The sequence below is a fragment of the Lathamus discolor genome, chromosome Z (genome assembly GCF_037157495.1).
Source record: "Lathamus discolor isolate bLatDis1 chromosome Z, bLatDis1.hap1, whole genome shotgun sequence".
NCBI classification, from domain to species: domain Eukaryota; kingdom Metazoa; phylum Chordata; class Aves; order Psittaciformes; family Psittacidae; genus Lathamus; species Lathamus discolor.
Window position 1 is genome coordinate 58,623,337 of NC_088909.1, and position 20,068 is coordinate 58,643,404.

The 20,068-nt window shown below is 40.6% G+C and overlaps 1 protein-coding gene and 1 long non-coding RNA gene across 4 annotated transcripts in view; one reads left to right on the plus strand and one right to left on the minus strand.

The window, feature by feature from the left end:
• GAK (cyclin G associated kinase) overlaps positions 1-16,831 on the minus strand; it is a 77,591-nt gene extending 60,760 nt beyond the window's left edge. For all 3 annotated transcript variants that reach the window (XM_065662139.1, XM_065662140.1, XM_065662138.1), the window contains exons 1-5: positions 16,549-16,831; positions 4,788-4,849; positions 3,390-3,449; positions 2,512-2,626; positions 1,936-2,078 (exon numbers count right to left, since the gene is read on the minus strand). In XM_065662139.1, the coding sequence (XP_065518211.1) occupies positions 1,936-2,078; positions 2,512-2,626; positions 3,390-3,449; positions 4,788-4,849; positions 16,549-16,690 (522 nt within the window). In that variant the 5' untranslated portion in view covers positions 16,691-16,831. The remainder of the gene's footprint in view (positions 1-1,935; positions 2,079-2,511; positions 2,627-3,389; positions 3,450-4,787; positions 4,850-16,548) is intronic.
• Positions 16,832-16,923: 92 nt separating this feature from the next.
• LOC136005103 (uncharacterized) lies at positions 16,924-18,581 on the plus strand. The gene is made up of 2 exons (XR_010608681.1): positions 16,924-17,423; positions 18,097-18,581. It is a non-coding gene; the product is annotated as an uncharacterized LOC136005103 (long non-coding RNA).
• The last annotated feature ends 1,487 nt before the right edge of the window (positions 18,582-20,068 follow it).

The window sequence follows — 20,068 nt, forward strand, 5'->3', positions numbered from 1 at the left end:
TGTGTTATGCAGACTAGCTGTGTGCTGCATAGCAAATCCTGAAAAGCTAAAATTCAGACAATTAAAATACCAGAGAAGCAGTGATATTTTACAAACCATCCTCTAACTAGCTTAGAATTTTTACAACACAGTAAATAGCTGTGTTCTTACGTGCTGTAGACACACACTCTAAGTGAAAACTTCATCCAAAGAAGCTGAGGAACAACGAATGCATTACACTGACAAGGAAGAGAAGAAAAGCACAGGAAAACAGAAACAGCCACCACTACAAAGGTGAACTTGTTTTTAGGCTGCCCTGTAGAAGTTCATGAGTCCTTACGCTGTTATGACTCCAAACTACAACACCCCCCGCCCCAACAGCTACATTACATCTCATGCTCAAAACTTTGACCAAAGGTTTTTATGCTGCTGACCTTAGTTCAGCCTTTTGAAAGGGCAGCACAGTTAAATGACCCCATTTGGCTTCTAGCTATAGTAAGGTCTCTGCCTGTTGCAGCACAACTATCACACAATCTTGCCTTGGAACCCTGGTAGCATGAAACCAACACGAAACCAAACTCCTGCCTTTTTCTGTACTGTATCTTTGTCAGGAACTTGCATTACTTGACAAGAAAAAACAGACTCTGAATTATAGGATTTGTTCAATTTCTATGGAGCTGGCTACGTAGAAATTGTGTACTTATCTGTAGAGTTCGTTACCCCTTTTTCAGAGAAGAGATTTGCTTGTCTACAAGCTTTTCTTGGGGCTGGTGTACAGAAACTTAAGTGTTGAAAAGATTTTCTTCTAGAAAGTAACACCAAGAAAGTTCTATGACAGCTTGGTTAAAATTCCTTTTACAGGAGGTAGAAGTCTGTTCAATGGTACCAAGAAAAAAAAAAAAAAAAACAAAAAACAGGGGGCATGGGGGAAAAGAGTGCTTCATCTTCAAAACTATTTTGATACTAAGGGGTTATACTACTGCCTAACATCAAAGCTTTCATCAGTGTTGAAAACATTTAGCACACATCTACTTCTTTAATAAGTGGTTTCATTTTCCTTTCCCTAAAGTAATCAAGCACATGCTTACTTAAGGAGGAATGAATTCTCCTTTTTTATATTCAGCTGGTATCACATCAAGCAAGAAACTGACATGTCAAATTCAGACACTGTTTGAGGAATAAAAATCTTACTTTGCTTATGTTTACAAAGACCACCTCCCTCCACCAGGTTTAAACCTATCTGTAGTACACCCGAATTCCACTGACGATTAGGTCTCCTTCATTTATTATATAGCACAGATGTAAAGGTGCTGCCTTCAAAATTCAAAGACAGATGAAGTCACCGAAGTCTTTAAGGGGACAACACTTTCTATGGCATAATCCTATAGCATCTTTGTAAAGGCTAACAGAAAGAAAAATCTGTCATGAATTATGCCTACCAAATTTTAAAATTAAATTTAAAACCAAGCCCTAAAATGTAATGCAAGTTGATGTTAGTTCTAAAACTAACATCTTACTAGATGGTCTCAAAAGGCTATGTAATCTTTTACAGAGAATTCAACATTGCCCCCTCTTCTCCTTCAAAGCTTTACCTCTCTTCTATTTAGAAAACCCACACACGTCTGCAACACAAGTTGTAGCTGGTTATTTTATCAAAAGCAAACTACTTGAAGGCTAACTTATCCAGAAAACCATGATATGTCACTTTTCTGTCAGCTTGTTCAGACAGGACAACTAGTACTAACCACAAGCACAGGATGATGATGCTGAAAGAGATGCAAGTATTTCAGTCATGACCTTCACTGACATCCAGCAGTCTTGGCAAGGCAAAAGGTACAATAAACACCACTTTCAATAGTGTCCACTGTACTTGATCAACAGTCTTAACACTGATTCAGCCTGAGGAGCTCCTTTGGTGTTTAAAAATTCAGCCTTTATTTAAACACTGTAACACACCTTTAAGTCTCTGTGGATAATAGGAGGTTTCTGTTTATGCATATGCTGCACTGCTCTGCAGGTCTGGTAAAAGATCTTCAAAACTGTGTCACAGGAGATAGGTCCTTTGGATTCCACTTTCTTTAAGAATTCCACCAGCTGCCCTACAGGAAATGAGAGAAATTCACATAAGCATGCACAGAACACCACAAATTCTGAAAGCCTGGCAAAAATAGGCAAATACTTTTCTCATCAAGGAAGACTTACAGCCTTGAGCTGTGATTATTAGATGGATATTCTGAAAATTGTAAATCCACACTGACCTCAGTGACCAAAGGAAATAGTGCTCTAAGGAACTATTCCTCCTCTTCTTTCCTCCGAGTCTTAAAAAACTTAATACTAACCCCATATTTAAGATGAGGTTGAACTATAGTTTCAAAGAACATGCTCTTTATCCTGTAAGAGACGAGGCTGAACTCTAGCTCCACTGAACTATGCTACCTTGAAGAGGCTTTCAGAGCTTCTAAACTGTGATGCAACCTGTGCAGACAGCTGTCGAAAGCAACATGCACTGCTGGGAAAGAAATAAAAGTTTACCTTTACACAGCTCTGTAAGCAGAAGAAATTCTCCTTGCCCTGTGTCTGATTCTTCTTTTCCTATTGAAGCAGCAGAGCAGAACTGGACAATGTTGGGATGACCTGAAAGTTTTTTCTGGAGATAATGTGTTCAAGGAAGACTGCCAAGTTTACTGATACAATTGTATACAGCAGTTCACAGACAACTCATCTGAAATGTTAGCTTAAAACCACAAAAAGCAATAAATGTAATAAAGACACCATGTAGAACAAGGAACCACGCCTCAGCTAAAAAAATAGACTTCAATGGAAGCCACTGAAGATAATATTATAAAAAGTCAAAATAAAACACGAAAAAAATCTTTGTGATTAAGGCTGAGGAAACTGGACTTCGTTAACAGACCTAGTTACTTATTTTTGTCTTCTAATAGTGACAGCAATGCATTAACATATGTACCAGAGAGACCTTTTAATTATTCACCGCTTCTCTAGCTGGCTGATTAAGAAAGGGCTACTATAGCAACACCTGTCCTTTCAAAGGAAGTAGTAAGTACATTATGTTTCAAGAAATTAAAATAAAGTTCAAAACAATAACAGCTCTGAAAGCCCAAATAAGAATTTCATTTTTTGCTAGGCAAAGTAAATGACAAAGTCTATAAAAGCTATGAAAGTTATCCGCACATATTAAGTTCCTGCAACTTTTGAAGAACTGAACTTGCTGGATGTCGATGCCAGCCTCCTGATAAACCAGGACCCAAACCATTCTCAGAATATTTATCCTTTTAAACAGTGTATGGCATGGAAAGAACTGAACACGTAGAGCAGTCTCCTATTTCTCAGAAATGTTTGCTATCAAGCAATTAAATCAAAGCATTAAAATATGTTCCAGAAAAGGATACCATAAAACAAACTTCCTGAATGATGGCCTTGTTCTTTTCTTCTTCATTAGACAACAATCGCTGCCAGAAAACAGAAAAAAATGAGAAGATGGTTATTAAAACTTACAGAAAAACAGTGCATGGATAATTTTTTTTTTTTTTCACAACACAAAGGATAAGCTACAGTCAAAAAACTAAGGAAATGTGATGGGACAGTAAACAAAGTAGGCATATTGTACATTTGGACATACTGCCATGAACAAAACACGCAGTTTTCCAGCTACCTGTACTGTTCAGGTTTACTGATAGCTGAACAGTTGTAACCTTCGACACTCATGAACTAACTGCTCTGACAGTTTTCTGTTGTATAAAACACTAGTCTCCTGGCTACAGCACTGTGCACTGACAAGTGAAAACTCATTTTCTGCCTCAAACCTCTAGGAACAACCTTCAACCTATACCAGCCAAAACTTCTCCAAATTATGTAACCTAACTTTTTCAATAGTACCTGAGTAATCAGTAGCAAAATTAAGCACTACTATGACCAACATAGCTTGAATTTAGAGCCAACACTTGAGTAGAATCAATCTGAGCATTTGCCACAAAAGTACCAGTTTTATAAAACTGAGGAAGTACAGTAATGGTTTACCATTTAGCTGTAATTTTTAAATGGGGCTACTTCTTGGTAACATTTTGAGCACACATACTGTATGGGTTTGGTCATGTTTTGTTAACGTAAGATGTGGTACCAAAAGGAGAAAAACAGTAACTACTGTTGGTAATCTTACCTCTCCTACTTCTCTTACTACTACCCTTTTTGCTTCTCCTCCAAGGTAAAGAAGTCTTTGTACTGATACAGTCACAGAACCAACTACTCCAAAATGAAGCCACTTTATGGTGAACACAATGACTTCACTTTGTCCTTTCCATAACATTTCAGTTTTTCAGTTGTTACATGATTATTATAAGCCTTCAGAAACACAAATCCAGGGGTGTTTCAGAAATGCCAGACTGAATAACTGATCAATAAGTCAAAGTTCAGACCATTATTTTTAATATTGATGAAGCTTACTCAGGAAGTACAAAGGGAGGCTAACCAGTGAGCTAAATCTCCTGCTGATGAGTAAAACTATTAATATATCCCATGTCAGGTAATTAGGAAAGTTTCTTTTCACCCAAAATGCTTATGCGGGGTCATGAATTTCTAGACCAAATGAAGACAAACAGCGGCAGTACCCAACAAAGCAGCTCCCATCTCTAGTATAAAACACCGGGTTCTAACAGGTACAGTGTGCTACAAACACCGCTATCATTCCGGATTTTTCCAAATTACTTGTTCAGTGCTATGCATCAAAGATTAACTACCTGCTAAAGCATCAAGCAAAAAGACAGACCTTATAAACCTGAAGTACATTTTACCTTTAAAGCATAATCTTTGCCACTTCCAAGATCTTGAGCTTCATAGACAAAAGCAAAGCCGCCTACAAGAAGAAGGGACATCAAGTCAGTTTTAATTTCAACATTCAAGTAAATCATTCCTTTTAATCTAACAGAGCTATCACATGAATTTAGATATCCTCAGAATGTAAGAATATGTGTTTTCCAATGACTTGCCAGGAGTATGGGTAACCTACATAAAAGAGCTAAAATATTTTCTTCTTTTCTTTTATACATGCTAGAAGCACAGTGAATTTGTTACTTTCCTGCATTTTTTTAGTCTACATATGCAGATTTCTTATGAAGTATTTCTTTTTTTTTAATACAGGTCCTTATAATATCAAGATTCAGTTCCGCAAATATTACCTAATTACTTTAATTAAACAACTATTTGGTTTTGCACTATTAAGCTTCTTATAAAAATAGCAATAACCAATAAAATATTTAACATACACCTCCTCATACTTTTAGGGTAATTGCCATGCTTCAGGCTTCATATTAAAAGCTGAAAGTGTTTTCAAGCACTGAAGCAAATGCTTCAAATAAGGGAAGTTACTGTTACTAAATTGCTATCTGTCACTCCATATAACATTATTTTCCTTCCAACCACTTTGGTCAGAATACTTATTTCATCTAACATTATGAGTTCACTCAAGAACACTGTGCAAACTTCTAGAAGGTAAAGATGACTAAGAAAAAGATAAGTCTGCTAAGTTTCCTCAATTGCTAATTAAGTTAATGCAACTACCAAAAGAATTTATTTGTTCAGTTCGACTCCATTTTAAAGATCCTGATATCACTTTAAATTCTTCCATGAATGTCATCCTTGTCATTATACCAACAGTGTGCTGCATATTCGCTCTGTCTATTGCAGAGTATCTTTAGTAGATTAACAACCAAAGTGACAAACTTTAACAATTTACCTTCCTACTCCAATAAAATTCTATTTCCATTGGACTGTAGTTATAGGACAAGGGGTAACAAGTTAAAACTTAAACAGGGAGAGCTCAGGTTAGCTACAAGGAAGAAGTTTCTTATTGTGAGGGTGGTGAGGCACTGGAACAGGTTGCCCAAAAAAGTGGTGAATGCTCCATCCCTGGCAGTGTTCAAGGCCAGGCTGGACAGAGCCTTGGGCGACATGGTCTAGTGTGAGGTGCCCCTGCCCATGGCAGGGGTTTGGAACTATATAACCTTAGGGTCCTTTCCAATCCCAAACATTGTATGATTCTACAAACTACACCGCAATGCTCCCTCTAGCAATAACTCGAAGAACAGCACAGAAGATGCCAATGAACTACAAAATCTTGTCAAAAAGGCTAAGAGAATAGAATAACTAAAGAATGAACCACAACAGACAAGCAATAAATTGGCAAGGCACTTCTTCTGAAAGATGCAGGATGCAAATCTGTAGTCACTTCAGTACCCAATATCTTCTTTGTGGATAAGGAATATTAATGAGGCTGAAGTGAATACAGTATTTGCTTTGTGCAATTCCATCAAATACAAGGCTTTCCAAGAAGTACTCTCCAAAGTTTTACGTAGCAATTGACCATCACAGTGTTCTCCAAGACTCCTGCTACACACCTGGTCACTCTACCAGTAGCATCCACAACATGAAACAAATAAATGACAGATTCCTGGATATTGCCTTTGCTTTCGGTGTCTAAAAACACACAAAATTAGCAAAACCAAGATCCCAGCTGCAGGGAGAACAGAAGAGAGTAACTAGTGCACCATGGAAGAGCTAGAGTATCAATGAAAATATTGATGAGACAGCAAGGGCTGCATTTCAGTCCACCACACATTACTCATACGTGCATTGTGCTTATCTATTTACTTTGATTCATTCATTCATCAGATTCGGTACTTCCCACAACAGGAAGTTCTCTTAGGTTTTTCGAAGCCCCAGTGCAAGTGTTCTGATCAGCCATCACAAACAGCATTTTGGACACTGATGGGACAGAGACTGGAGACAAAATAAACTCCATGCTTACTACCTGAAGACAATTTGCTCCTCTCTGAATGAGAACATATGCAAGAAAAACATGGTTCTGGACAGTGCTGACTGTTTATGGATTTCACAGAGCTGGTGAAACAATCGAGATAATCTGCGAGTCATCCTTCTACTGAGGCTGGGTCTGGTAATCCATGGGTTTTGACCTCACTCCCCAGCCAGTTCCCTACTGAAGTCCAGAGGCAAGCCCCAGGTTTCAGAGTGCACTGTCCCAGTGAGTTGCAAGCTCTTACAGCAGTGTACACCAGTCACTGTACCACAGAGCTACTGCTTCCATGTCTTTGTCCTACACAGATAATACAGACCTTCTACACAGTAGAAGTACTGCTGGCCCTCCAGAAGAAAGTCTTTACATTCACCTTGGTATACATTTCTTTTACTTTATTCTAATAATCCTGCAAAAGCTGCATCTTGAAAATACTTGCTTTGATTTACAAAATTAGGTGCTTCTCATACACAAACTTACTGCACAGTTTCTTTTCTGGAATGTGCTCAAGAGCAAAATGGTAACAGAGAAACCCCAAATTAGGGGAAAGTTATTCTGCAAGTTCAGCTCTGTACACTGCCAAGGGTTCTACCATGGCTGGAATGGGGCAAGTCTACTCTGGAGTTGAGGCATACACCCAGATACTACTACAAACATACACTGACCTACATACGCGTATGTACTCCAAAAGATAACTATGCTTCATTCAAACGTATCCAATGCCTTTCTGGATATTACACTGGTGAAAGCACCTACGCATCACAATTAACTCATCAGATCAATTCTATCCACTATTTTCAAGCATGTATCTGAGTAACCACCAAGCTGATACAAACTTTTAAGGCCCCTAGAAGCATTCGTACCCTTCCAACTACTTCAACTGGTCTGATAAATTACAAACCTTTCCTCCAATACAAGAAATGCTTACAACATAGACCAAGTTGCACATTACCACTAAGTTTAATCTTGTTGACATCCAGTATGAAGCAGTAAAAAGAAGAATATGCTTACCCAACTGAGATTATCAGACTTCAAAAAACATAAATTTCAAATCTTCATGGAAGTGAACATCATGCAGTCCTCCCAAAACTCAAGACACGTTCACAGTTGCCCTGAAATCTTTCCCTCTGTTCACAAATGACCCTGAAATTCAGGCCTAAAACTCAACCACATTTATAAGAACTACAACAGTTAATTTCTTGATGGAAAAGCCTGTGTTTTAACACTCAAATCACAGTGTTACAACTACCCCAAGAAGGATTTCAAAGTTTAGGTGATTTTTGCTGTATATAAAAGAATCTCATTTCTAACACGAAAAATAAATTTCACTGCTCTTAATTGCTAGCTAGGAATCTAAAGAGATTTCATGTTCGGCTATGTATCTACTTCAACATACATACTGGTTTTTGGGCTCAATAGTAGCTGAATATCAGAAACATTCATTTCTACCTAACGATGCAAGTGAGCATTTTCAACAATGCAAGCCATTTAAAAATGGCAAGTTCTTGCTGTCAATGGAAGTTAGTACAAGCTCTGCTTAGGTTAAAGCACTGCTATTTGACTCTAAGTGAAGTATATTTGACATTATCTGGAAATCCAGTGAAATCTGCATACAAGTTGCCCAAATTAAGATTTTGCTGAGGTCAAATTTAAAGCTGACGAGACTCAATTTTCTTTTCCAACCAAGAGACTTGCATTTTCCTTCAAGATATACCTACGCATCACATATCAATTAAGTTCACTGCACTGTAAATCAAATTGGATTTAAAACTGTTCATTTTTCCCCACCTTCATTATTTTTTTCAGCCAAGGAGTTTCAGTGAAATGACAGTTTTCCTACTTGTCAGCTAGTGAAGCACCAAAACAGGAACCTCAACCACAATATAAAACTGCTTGCTACTGTAATGCATTGTTTCATTACACACTTAATCAGTCATGACAAAGGAATGATGTGGATAACTTCCTGTTTATAGTTACTGATAAGACTTGTCTGCTCCCCTCCCAAATACTGATCAAATTTGCTTACAAATCGATTTTGAGTACTTATGTTTCAATTATAACTTCATTAAAAGATGGTAATTCTAGCCTGAACTACAAGTTACAGTGCAACTTAATGAAAGCAAACAAATGTTTTTCTACCAGTGTACAAGCAACATCCTTAATGCTCTGTCACTGTTGAAAGCACTGACTCAAACTTTTTTTTCTGAAGTCCAGTCATCCATTTGTGTCAAATGCAAAGTCCTAATAACAAGATGAAGCTGTCTCAAATAGGAAGGATGACTCAAAGGTCTGAATGTTTCCCAGTAAGCCTTGAGAAGCAGGGAGGTAGAACACCCTGAAACTTGCAGAATCACCTGCAAGCAGAAACTGCTATATCCAAAGCACTAGCTTTAAAAAAAAAAATCACTGCTCTGTTCCATAGAATCATGTAACAGTTAGGATTGGAAAGGACTTTAATCACAACTTCAGATCACCCAGTTCCAAACCCTCTTCCATGCTTCGTGTTGAGAAACCTCTTTGTATCTACAGCTAAGGCAACATCAATGGGAAAGCTGCTAGGTCACAGTGCTCCTGTTCTTCTTTACTGACTGACGTATTTTTTTCACACTTCCAAGAAGCCTGCCTTGGTTTGAAGAGTAACTGTCATCATCCTTTACATCACAGCCTGTTGCAACTTCTTAACTTGATGTGAGCTCTCCTTCTTCCATAGTTACTTCAACCATCTGTCAGCAAATCTAACTATCAGTGTTTGCAGAAATTTGACTGTTAAGTGTTCATTATCCCTCTGCTGCCTAGAGTTTTATGAATTATATTCATCACAAAATCAGCATTTAATCACAAATTAAAATTGTGCCTATAAGCTTGGTAAACTAATATTGCCTGTTCACACACAAAATACTGAAAAAGCTTTTAAGTCTAAAGCAGCAAGTTTTGATATTTTAGTGACAGACATAAGGTTCATTGTCAGAATGCAGCTTGTAACAAGTCACCTACATGGCTTCAATTCATGACAGCTTTTTAAAACAAAGTTAGCCTGTAGCCACCTTTCTGACTAAGGAATAATGTAGCTTCCTTTCACTAAAGCTTCATCGTGAAAGTTTTAGACTCCTGTCAGTCTGAAAAATGCTTTTTTTTTTTTCATCACGTTTCTCCTCTGCTATTTTCATCCATACTTGTTGCTCAAAGGAAGCATAAGAAATCAATACACATGAAGAATGGTTGCTAACTGTGTGCTGCATAGCTTCCTTGTTCCCTGCTTTTCACACAATCATGCACCTCCTTTACTCTTAATTCTTCAGCCTTGTATCTAAAATGAGCAACAAAATATTGGGAAGTTAGCAAGTTTGCATAGATAGTTAAGCAAAGAGGAACTGTAAGTAGTATTTCTTTACCTGGATATCTTTTTCTTCTAAAAAAAAGAAAGAAAAGGTGAAATTTCAGGGAATTACCTTTCATACATCTCAATCCTAACTGTCCTTGCCTATTTTCAAATACAGAAAATTCATCCTAACCATCTGGAAAATCCTTCTACTGACAGCACAACTAGAAAAAAGTGGCACATCACAAGCAAGATTCATTTCATCTTATTTGCAAAATACTGTTGTATTGAGAGGAAAATTCTCTATTAAAAAAGAATAAAAGACTAGTATTAACATTAACCCATATCAAAAAGCTTTGGAGATGATGCAGAAACTGAAAGTCACAGTCCTAACCCCCACAGGAGGAAGAAAAAAACATGTCTATTCTCAAAGTGTGTTTTTTTCTAAATCTAGGAACAGTGATAAGTAAAACTCTGTACTGAGAAGGGAAAACACACTGTCTGGAATTAAAAACAAGGCTAAATGGACTCCGTGTATTATACACTTGTAATTTAGCTGGAGTCCTAAGTCAAGTGATGCTTAAACTGCCCAAGTTCCACAGCTTTGTCTAATACCTCTGCACTGTCTGAAAAGCCCCTTTCTGGAATTTCTCTCAGCTATCCCATACTAAATCAGCACTAAAAAAATCAACATGCTTCATGAGATACAATTATTATTTGAAGAGACAGCAAGCACCCCACAATCATCTGCTCATTGGAGTATTAACACGAATAGGGGTATCTCCAACTGTTCTCTTGAGGATATCCACTCCCTGATTCTTCCGCAGGAGAACCTCACACACACTGAAACTATAATTTCATCACTCATTCTCAGCTTTTGCTGCATTTTTGTCAGGCCAAAGAGTACCTGGCTAAAGCAGTAACACAAACAATTTTCAAACACATTACAAATAGCATATATGAGCAGGCAGAACATTTCTCAATAGGCTCTAAAAGACAAGAGTTGCTCATTCCATGCCATCACTGTCTTCCACTGACAAGACCCTGAGTTATTTTATGTAAGTTCTTTAAATTAAACCAAGGTAACACTGCCCCATTCCACATAAAAACAAAGACTTAGCCTGTACTTCACAGAATAGCAATTATACTCAAGAATTAAAAAATTATAGCAAATTCAGTCTGCAGTTGAATTAGTGGCCGAGAAAGAAGAAAACTGTGATTTTAAACAGTAATTATAGCATAAAGTTGTTTTCCTGATGCAATTACCTTTATCACAAATATTAAGAAACTTAATAACTCAAATACAAAGTGTGTTTCAAAATAAGCTATTTAGAGGACTAATAGGGGTATTTTTCTATCTGGTTCATTAAACAGCTTACCAGGACATAAATATTCCAAACTTTTTAAAGATTATTTTTCTGTTAGTATGATCTCTGTTCTAGAAAATTTAAAGCTAAAATAAGGCACCTACTGATGGTTTCATATTTACCATTTAACCTACAAAACTCAGTAACAGTACTCAACAAGCAAATTCAAGTCTCACCTACTGGCAGTGAAGTATTTGTAGGGATATTACATTAAGCACTGAGAGGCAGTAGGAACTACTAGTGGAGTTGTCAATCGATTTTTAACACTAAAACCCCCTCAAAACATTACCTGACCTAACCAAATATGTAACACAAAACTTGCAGAAGATCCCTTTATCCTTTCAAAATGATAGGAGATTTAACAGTATCAGATTTTGTTCCATGGCTCACCATAAAGATTAAGTCCCCTATTTTCATGGAAGGACCTCTAGCATAGATATTTTTTCTGTTTTCATATCTTCTATTTTTACTTTATCAAAAAGATATATGAAATAATTTATGAACTTTCTGTCACCCGTCAATGAAACAGCTGCCTGCTTTTACAAAAAAAGCCTCAATGGAAACATTCAAGGAATAATATAATTATATTTAAAGACTGCATAATTTAAGCACTTAAGCAATTTTGTTAATATCTTATTTAGTTTCCAAATTATCCTGCCTTTCATTTATGCTCTAAAAAGTAGCAATTTTATTAAACATTCATTCAGCACAAAGCAAACAAGCTTCTCCAGTTAGCTAGCTACCAAAGCTAATACAACCACTCAATCTACAATCATTAAAAAAATCAACTTTCTTTGCATGTATGTAATTTTGAAACTTGACAGCGTACATCACAGGACATGCTATTCTCATATCAATTTACCCTTCCATCAGAGTAGCATTACTAGACAGAATTGAAGAACGAGTTTCCATAATTCACTGACCATCTTTGGCACTGGCAGTCTCTCAATGAATACTGACATCCCAGCGACCAGGTTCTATTCCTTCTACAGCATAGACGAAGATCAAGAAATTTCCCTTATTTACATGCCAATCATCTTTAAGTGTCACCATTAGCAGGTAAACAAGAATTATGTCTATTAGAAGAGATGCTTTGCTCAACAGAGGCAAAAATGAAAGCCAGCAGCATCTAGCATTTGAAAAACAAATTTGCTAGGTTGTTTATCTGTGCGAATACGCTTTCAGGAGCAAGAAACAAGAAATTTCTGAAAGCTACTGTTCAGCCTGGTGTGGTCACTTGCTCTCCCCATTCTCTCCCAAGGTCAAATGTGCAGGCTACATCAACTGTTGACTCAGCAAGGACCATCTCAGTCCCTCAACTATCTGGTACAGAAATCCTGACATGTCTGAACAAGGGGAAAGGATACTCCAGGATATCAACTGAAGAAGCAAAAAGTTAACAAAAATGCACATCCTATTCACATTAACAGAAAGGGATCTGACAGAGTATAGTTAATGCACCCTCACCTAACAGTATAAAAACCAAACATATTAGTAAGCATCTGGAGAACTCTTACCACATGTACCTGGGCTATGTGTATGCAGACACCCTGGTGAGAGCAGACACCCAGGTTGTGATGGAGACACATACGGAATACCCACACTGGCAAGTGACTCATGGCCATGCAAGAGTGTCCTCTGTCACGAAAGAGTGTGAGATACTTAGATTCACTCACATTTATTAAGCAGGTATGCAATCACTGACTATTTTACTTATATAAAATTGTGTGGCAGTCTGTGCACTTAACCAGAGAACACAGAAGAACCCTAACACCTGAAGCCAGCATAATACTAGGTAACTTTTGAAAGTCCCTACCAACTCAAACTGTTCTATGATTCTGTGATCATACGAAGGGCAAGTAAGGATGTCATGGTTTAAACAAAAGTCATCAATAAATCACACAGTCGCTCTCTCACTCCCCCCCCTTCTTGCCCTCCCCCTACTCCTGGAGGGATGGAGAGGAGAATCAAAAAGAATGCAACTCCCACGGGTTGAGATAAGAACAGTTTAGTAACTAAGGTATAACACAACTTATTACTGCTACCACCAATAATAATAAAGATAAAGGAAATAACAAGGGGAAAGAAATACAACACCTCACCACCGGCTGACAGATAACTCGCCCAACCCCACCCGACCGAGCACAGACTGATACCTCGTCCAACCCCGCAGTGCCCTAGCCCTTCCAGGTAACTCCCGCTTACATCCTGGGCATGACGTACTGTGGTATGGAATACCTCTTCAGCTAGTTTGGGTCAGGTGTCCCGTCTCTGCTTCCTCCCGGCTTCCCCTCCTCCCTGGCAGAGCATAAGACTCAGAAAGTCCTTGGTCAGACTAAACCATCTGAGCAGTAACTAAAAACATTAGTGTTATCAGTGCTGTTCCCAGGCCAAAAGTCAAAACACAGCACTGCACCAGCTACCAAGAAGGAGAAAAATAACTGCTCCTGCTGGACCCAGGACAAAGGAGTAAATGTAAAGGCCTCATCCATGTCCTCCAAAAATTTCTTAACCCCAGTGAGCTACTGAAATGCTCAAGTACAAAACACCATATTCCAGCAGCACACAGTCCATCCTGTGACATGCTCAGTCATGTGTTGGGAGGTAGTACCAATACTAGAGATCACCTTGAGCCTGACCGCCCCCTGCATGGCTCTCAGGTTCCTCTCACAGCACACCACATTTTCAGTTAGCAGGGTCCTACTCCTCGTGTGGCACCTCCGCAAAACCAACATGGAAACACAACCGAATGGCGTTTGCTGGTGAAGCCAGTGTCTCAGCTTACAGCATGGCCAAACACATATCTGCACCAACATAGATTACGAGCACACTACAAAACTGGAAAGAGCTGCACGATGTAAGAACAACTGAACTTATGCTACCGTATGATACTGTGTAATGCTAACCCACAGGCTGTGCTCACACCAACTGAAAACAAAGCAGACCATATGATCTTACAGAAAAGGCTATCTCTCTGCTTTGGCAGATCACACACAGTTCACCATGGATTTGAAATCTGAATTTTGAAAGTATCACTTCACTTTCTATTAAGGAATTGGGCATGAAAGGACTCATGCAGAAGAAAAAAAGATTCTGTATTTATAAGCATGTAAGAGAATGCTTATAAGCCACAATTATACAAGCAAGTATCAGAAGGTGTCAAACAGGTTCAAAGCTCAAAGATAAATTAGTATCAGCAACAAAAATAATATGCTAAAGAAATTAAAATCTGAAGACAGCAGGAGAAGTTCAGACTTCAGTATTTCACATGCATTTTTGTATTTATACTCAATATATCCTAAAGCTTATTTTAGCCAAGCTATGGTCTGTCTAACAAAAGCAGAAAGGCCTAATTTCACTTAGTACACTGAAAGCATCATGACATAAACCGTAATGCTGAGACAAAGGTGGAACACTAAGCAGTGGTTACAGATAAATTTGCAAGAATGCTAGACTTAAAGCATGTCCCTGTTTGCTTTAAGCTATCTGACCCGGCATAATTACCCTGGCATTTTAGGAAGCCTGTGTCAGATCCTAGGTAACAGTAGGCTGCTACCGAAGTAAAGTATAAAAACCTTGTTTCAGAACCAAGAACAGCAGATACATCTCAAATATAGCTTTCTGCTCTTCTTTTCCTTTGCTGCTCTCTGGAAACTGCTGCAGTTCCTCCTGGCATGAATGTCAGAGCACCAGCAGCACCAGCCAGTTCATTCAGCATTCACCTTGCAGTCACATCATATTGAGTGCTTACATTTCACTCACTGACTCTGGCTGGATGTTTAGTAAAGAAGCTCCAAGTAAAGGCTAAAGGCAGAACTGGACTTAGTCCCATTCTGAATGCTACTTACTACGTAAAAACTGACAGGGTTTGTCTAAGATCACATGCCTAAAGTGTTTAAGCATTGAAGTAACAAATTATTTGTCCTTTAGAAGATACAACAGCTGTGAAGATCAGTGTCCTGTTGTTTTACACAAGCAAATTTTTTCCAAGTTTAACTGATGCAGCTAATCTTGAAGAATCACTTTTTTTTTTTCCATGGTGGTCACTTTAGGGTGGTAATATTTCAACAAAAAAAACCCAAACTATTCTTAAAAAATACAATAAATCTACTTATTAAACCAGCTACATACAAGGCAATTACAAGAAGTAACTACAAAAAAATAACTTCAACACTGAAAAGAAGCTCTGAATAGAAATTTGAGGTACTCCACCTGAATAACTTCAATCACCTGTTCAAAGATAATGAAAAATGTAACTGCACATACCAGACACAGAACTTATTTTAAAACAGGCTAGCAAGTGGTGTGCCAAAACACCTACCCAAAAATCCACTGAAACTGAAAACCACCCAGACATCTAACTCCAGGAAAGTCCATATGCAGAATGAGATCAACCTCCTGACATTGCTGCTTAAAGTTAGTATCTTTTCCTATATTTCACAGTATTCTAAATAACCCTGCGCAGCACAAGCAAATTTGCATCTCTGGGACGATATGATACATTGTCATTTTCAATATATACATATATACACATATGTATGTGCAATCCCGTATTTCCATGACGTCCTATGTGGACTGTGAACTCATATGAGAACTCTGTTAGGTGGTGAAGGTATTCTAAACCACAAAGCAAGTGAAGAACTCTCCACGCTGCACACTGGCTCGCGATGGGTACTCCTGAAGCGGACTAACAGCAGTGGGCACCGCTCCTACTCCCGGTCCCGGCGGAACACCCACCGCGGCACTCGCGACAGCTCAGCGTGCCCGTGGCCCCAGCTACAGTAGCTACGAGGAGACAGCCAGCCCGTCAGAGGCACAGGCTGCCGGTTCAGGAGGAAGCGACCAGACCCGGCCTGGCGGGCACCGCAGCCCGTTCGCCCGCACGGGGCCTCCCCTTGCAGGGCGCGGCCTGCCAGGGAGGAAGCCCTCCCGGCCAAGAAAGGGCGGACGGGGAGAGCGGGAGGCCCGAAGAGGAGCACAGCTCAGCCCGGCAGAGGAAAAGTAGGGTCCGGCCGGGCACCGGATGCGGCCTTGCAGCCGCCGCCGCCCGCTCTTACCCTCCGCAATGACTCTCTTGATGCGCAGCTTCATGTCGCCCATCTCCACCGTCTGCCCCACGAAATCGTTCTGGTCGCGGCTGGCAGCCCCGAGGGAGCCGGGGCCCGCCAGGAAGTCCAGGGCGGACTGGAAGAGCGACATGGTCCCGGCAGGCGCTGCCCGGCCGAGGGGCAGACGCGCAGGCGGTACAGCGCGACGGGGCGGCTCCGCCAAGCTACCGACTGCAGCGGCGCAGGGAGGGAGGGAGGCCGCCTCCTCACCCGCGGTTCCCTACGAGCCTGGCTGCTTCCGGGAGCGTTGCGTCATTTATGACCTCATGGGGGCCACGCTCGGTGCCCGCCCCGCCGCCGCTGGGCCCGCCCCCGGGGGAAGCTCGCCGCTGCACCCGCGGGCCGGGGAAGGGCGGCCCGGGCCTCCCAGTCGGCTCCCGACGCGCCTTGCGGGCGGCGCGGCGGGGCCTGCGGGGGCGGGGGGGGCCGTCGTTACCAGAGAGCAGGGTTGCCCCGCCGTTACCGCGGAGGAGGTTGTCAAGCGCGGGGGGCCCTCTTGTCGGTGCGGCTCAGGCTGGCGGGCCGCGCTCGGGAGGAACACGCGCTTCTCACAGAGCGCTGTCGGAACCCTTTCACTGTTCACCTGCCCTCGGGACCTGCCGTCTCGTTTGCTCTCCCCTGCTCTGAAGGGCCAGCCCCCGCCTCTCCTGCAGTCCTGCTACCCGCACCGGGGTGAGCAGGAGGACGTGGTGGTGCCTTTTCGGTGTGCTGCGGAACAGTGGTAACATGGGTACTGATAATTGCAGCAATCCGTGCAGAGTGGTACCCTGTGCGTTTGGGTGTGAGGCTGACTTTGTGTGTTAGCACCGGCAGATCACTTCCCGGTAAGGCCCATCTGCTGGAGGAAGCCTGGGGCAGCAGATCACTAAAAGCAAGGCTGTTCACAAGCCTGTTGTTTCAGAAAGAATGCTGCTGTAGCCAGGACTGTTCTTCAGAAAGTCACAGAAGTATAAAATGGTTTGGGTTGTAAAGAACCTTAAGATCATGTAGTTCCAACCTCCCTGCTATGGGCAAGGACACCTTCCACTAGACCAGGTTGCTCCAACCCCCATCCAACCTGGCCTTGAACACTGCCAGGGATGGAGCAGCCACAGCTCCTCTGGGCAACCTGTGCCAGTGCCTCACCACCCTCACAGTAAAGAACTTCTTCCTTCTATCTAACCTAAATCTCCCGTTTCCTTGTTTAAATTTGAACCCATTACCTCGTGTCCTATTGCTACAGTCCCTAATGAAGAGTCGCTCTCTAGCATCCTTATAGGCCCCCTTCAGATACTGTCATGTCTTTGCTATTATATCTTTGCTATTGCTGTCTGCTTCCTGTCAGCAGCCATCACTTTTGAGTTGATTCCAGACGTTCCCAAATTCCTTAAGACTTCAGGTAGCCATGCTAATTTTCTCCTGCACAGATCAGTAGTTAACTATTTTATAGTTGTATTCCTCAATCACCTTTCATAAACTAAGAACTCACTGTTCTCCATGCTACTGTGTAAATTACAGGGGCAGAAGAGAAGGCTGAGTGGTGATCTCATGACAATCTACAACTTCCTCAAGGAGCACTGCAGAGAGGGAGGTGCTGATCTCTCTCTGGTGACTGTAACAGGACATACGGCACAAGGAAATGGAATGGAGCTGCATCAGGAGAAGTTCCCATTGGACATTGGGAAAAGATTCTTCACCATCAGGGTGGTTGGTAACTGGAACTGGCTCCCCAGGGAAGTGATGCATGGCAACAAGCTTATCAGAGTGCAAGGAGCATCTGGATAGTGCTCTTAGTGATATGGTTTAGTTTTAGCTGGTCCTGCAAAGAGCAGGGAGTTGGGACTCAATGATTTTTATGGGTCTCTTCCTACTCAAGATACTCTGTGATTTTGTGGCATCTTGTTCTACAATCCCTTACCAGTCAAGAACTGTGGTTTTAAAAGCTGGTAGCTTTGTACAGCATTCCCATGTTTTTATATGTCTTATTAAAACAAATAATTAAATTATCGAAGTCAGATTTTTTATAGAGAACTTCATTCAGTCTGTGAGATCTGCTGCTGTTTTTCTATTGCCCATATAAGAAAACCCTTTTTACTATCATAAATCATACTGATACACGGATAGACTCCGCAACTTGTTAGAGTTGTAAAGTAGGTATGTTTATTCAGCGCTGAGGCGCATGGGGATTGCTCCTCCAAAAGCATGCGCGCCTTTTCTTTGCCACTCAGTTCGTTTATATTACATATAATGATTACCTAAACATGAGATTGCTTCACGCCTAATACATATGCATAACCTATTTCCGTCTAATATTATAATTAGCTTTCTGGCATTTGTCCCATTGGTGTGCCTGTACAGTGCCTGCTGGTGGTGGTTGTTAGGGGGTTGTGAAGATGAAGGCCTCTAGTTCCTCCTCATCACCATGAGTAACCTCTTGCTTTCAGGCAGACTCAATAGGGTTTAAGCTCCTATCCAAACCTCAGGTTCAGTACGAGCCGGTTTTATGTATTTTAAAGCAGAAACTTGTCAAGTTTATAAATTTTGTTACTCTGGTTATATTTTGTTCCTTTTCTTTCTAAAGATACTATTTAAACAAGAATGTCTTAAATATTAAGTTATGAAGCTTATCTACTACAATTCTGCCTAGCAGCTGTAACTCCTACAATTCTGCTTCACCATTCCAGCAACTTTGACTCCTACGGTTCTGCTTCACTAAGCACAGCGACTGCTTAAGCAAGCAGGCACAATGTTAACCCTTTATTCCCAGGTATCGATACTACCACTACCACCGCTTTGAGAACAGCAGACTGTATTCAGAGCAGGAGCATCCTGTCTTAATCCCATTTTACTTTCTGACTTTTCCAATTGTTTTTTTTTTTTTTTTCAGGCAAGGGCTGGAATTACTTTGGACAAACAACCAGTGCTAGTTAGGCTTGCGGTACTGCACTGTTCCGCTCATTGTCCCTTGTCCTATCGTTCACCTGCATATTCCTCTTCAACAACTCACTCATAAATCCACAGGGAAAGGAACAGGATTTTTTATAAGGAACCACAGAAGCAATGCTGGTGTGTTTGAAGGTCTAGATTATATGTTAGCAATTTCTTATTCCCAACAGGAGGCTGACACAGATGGAATATGAAGCAACTAAAACTCAATTAACTCAATTTAAATGAAGACTGATGTTTCTGCTGCACCTTCAGTAACAGATTGAGTGACTTGGGCTAAAATGACCTCTTTTGGGGGGGGGGGGGTTGGTTTTTTTTGGCTGTTTGGGGTTTTTTTTGCTAACCAGCTTTAACTTGGAGAGTTCCTGTCTCACTGCTAAACCTCACATTTATCTTAACATGGAAAAGCCTTTCTTCCAAAGGCTGGAAAAAACAGCCAAGGATGACAAGGCAGCAAGACTATTTATTTCTTTCAGCAGCAGTACAAGCTTATACCTGCTTGAAATGCCCTTGAACTTACTGTCTTGATTCTCTATCACTGTGT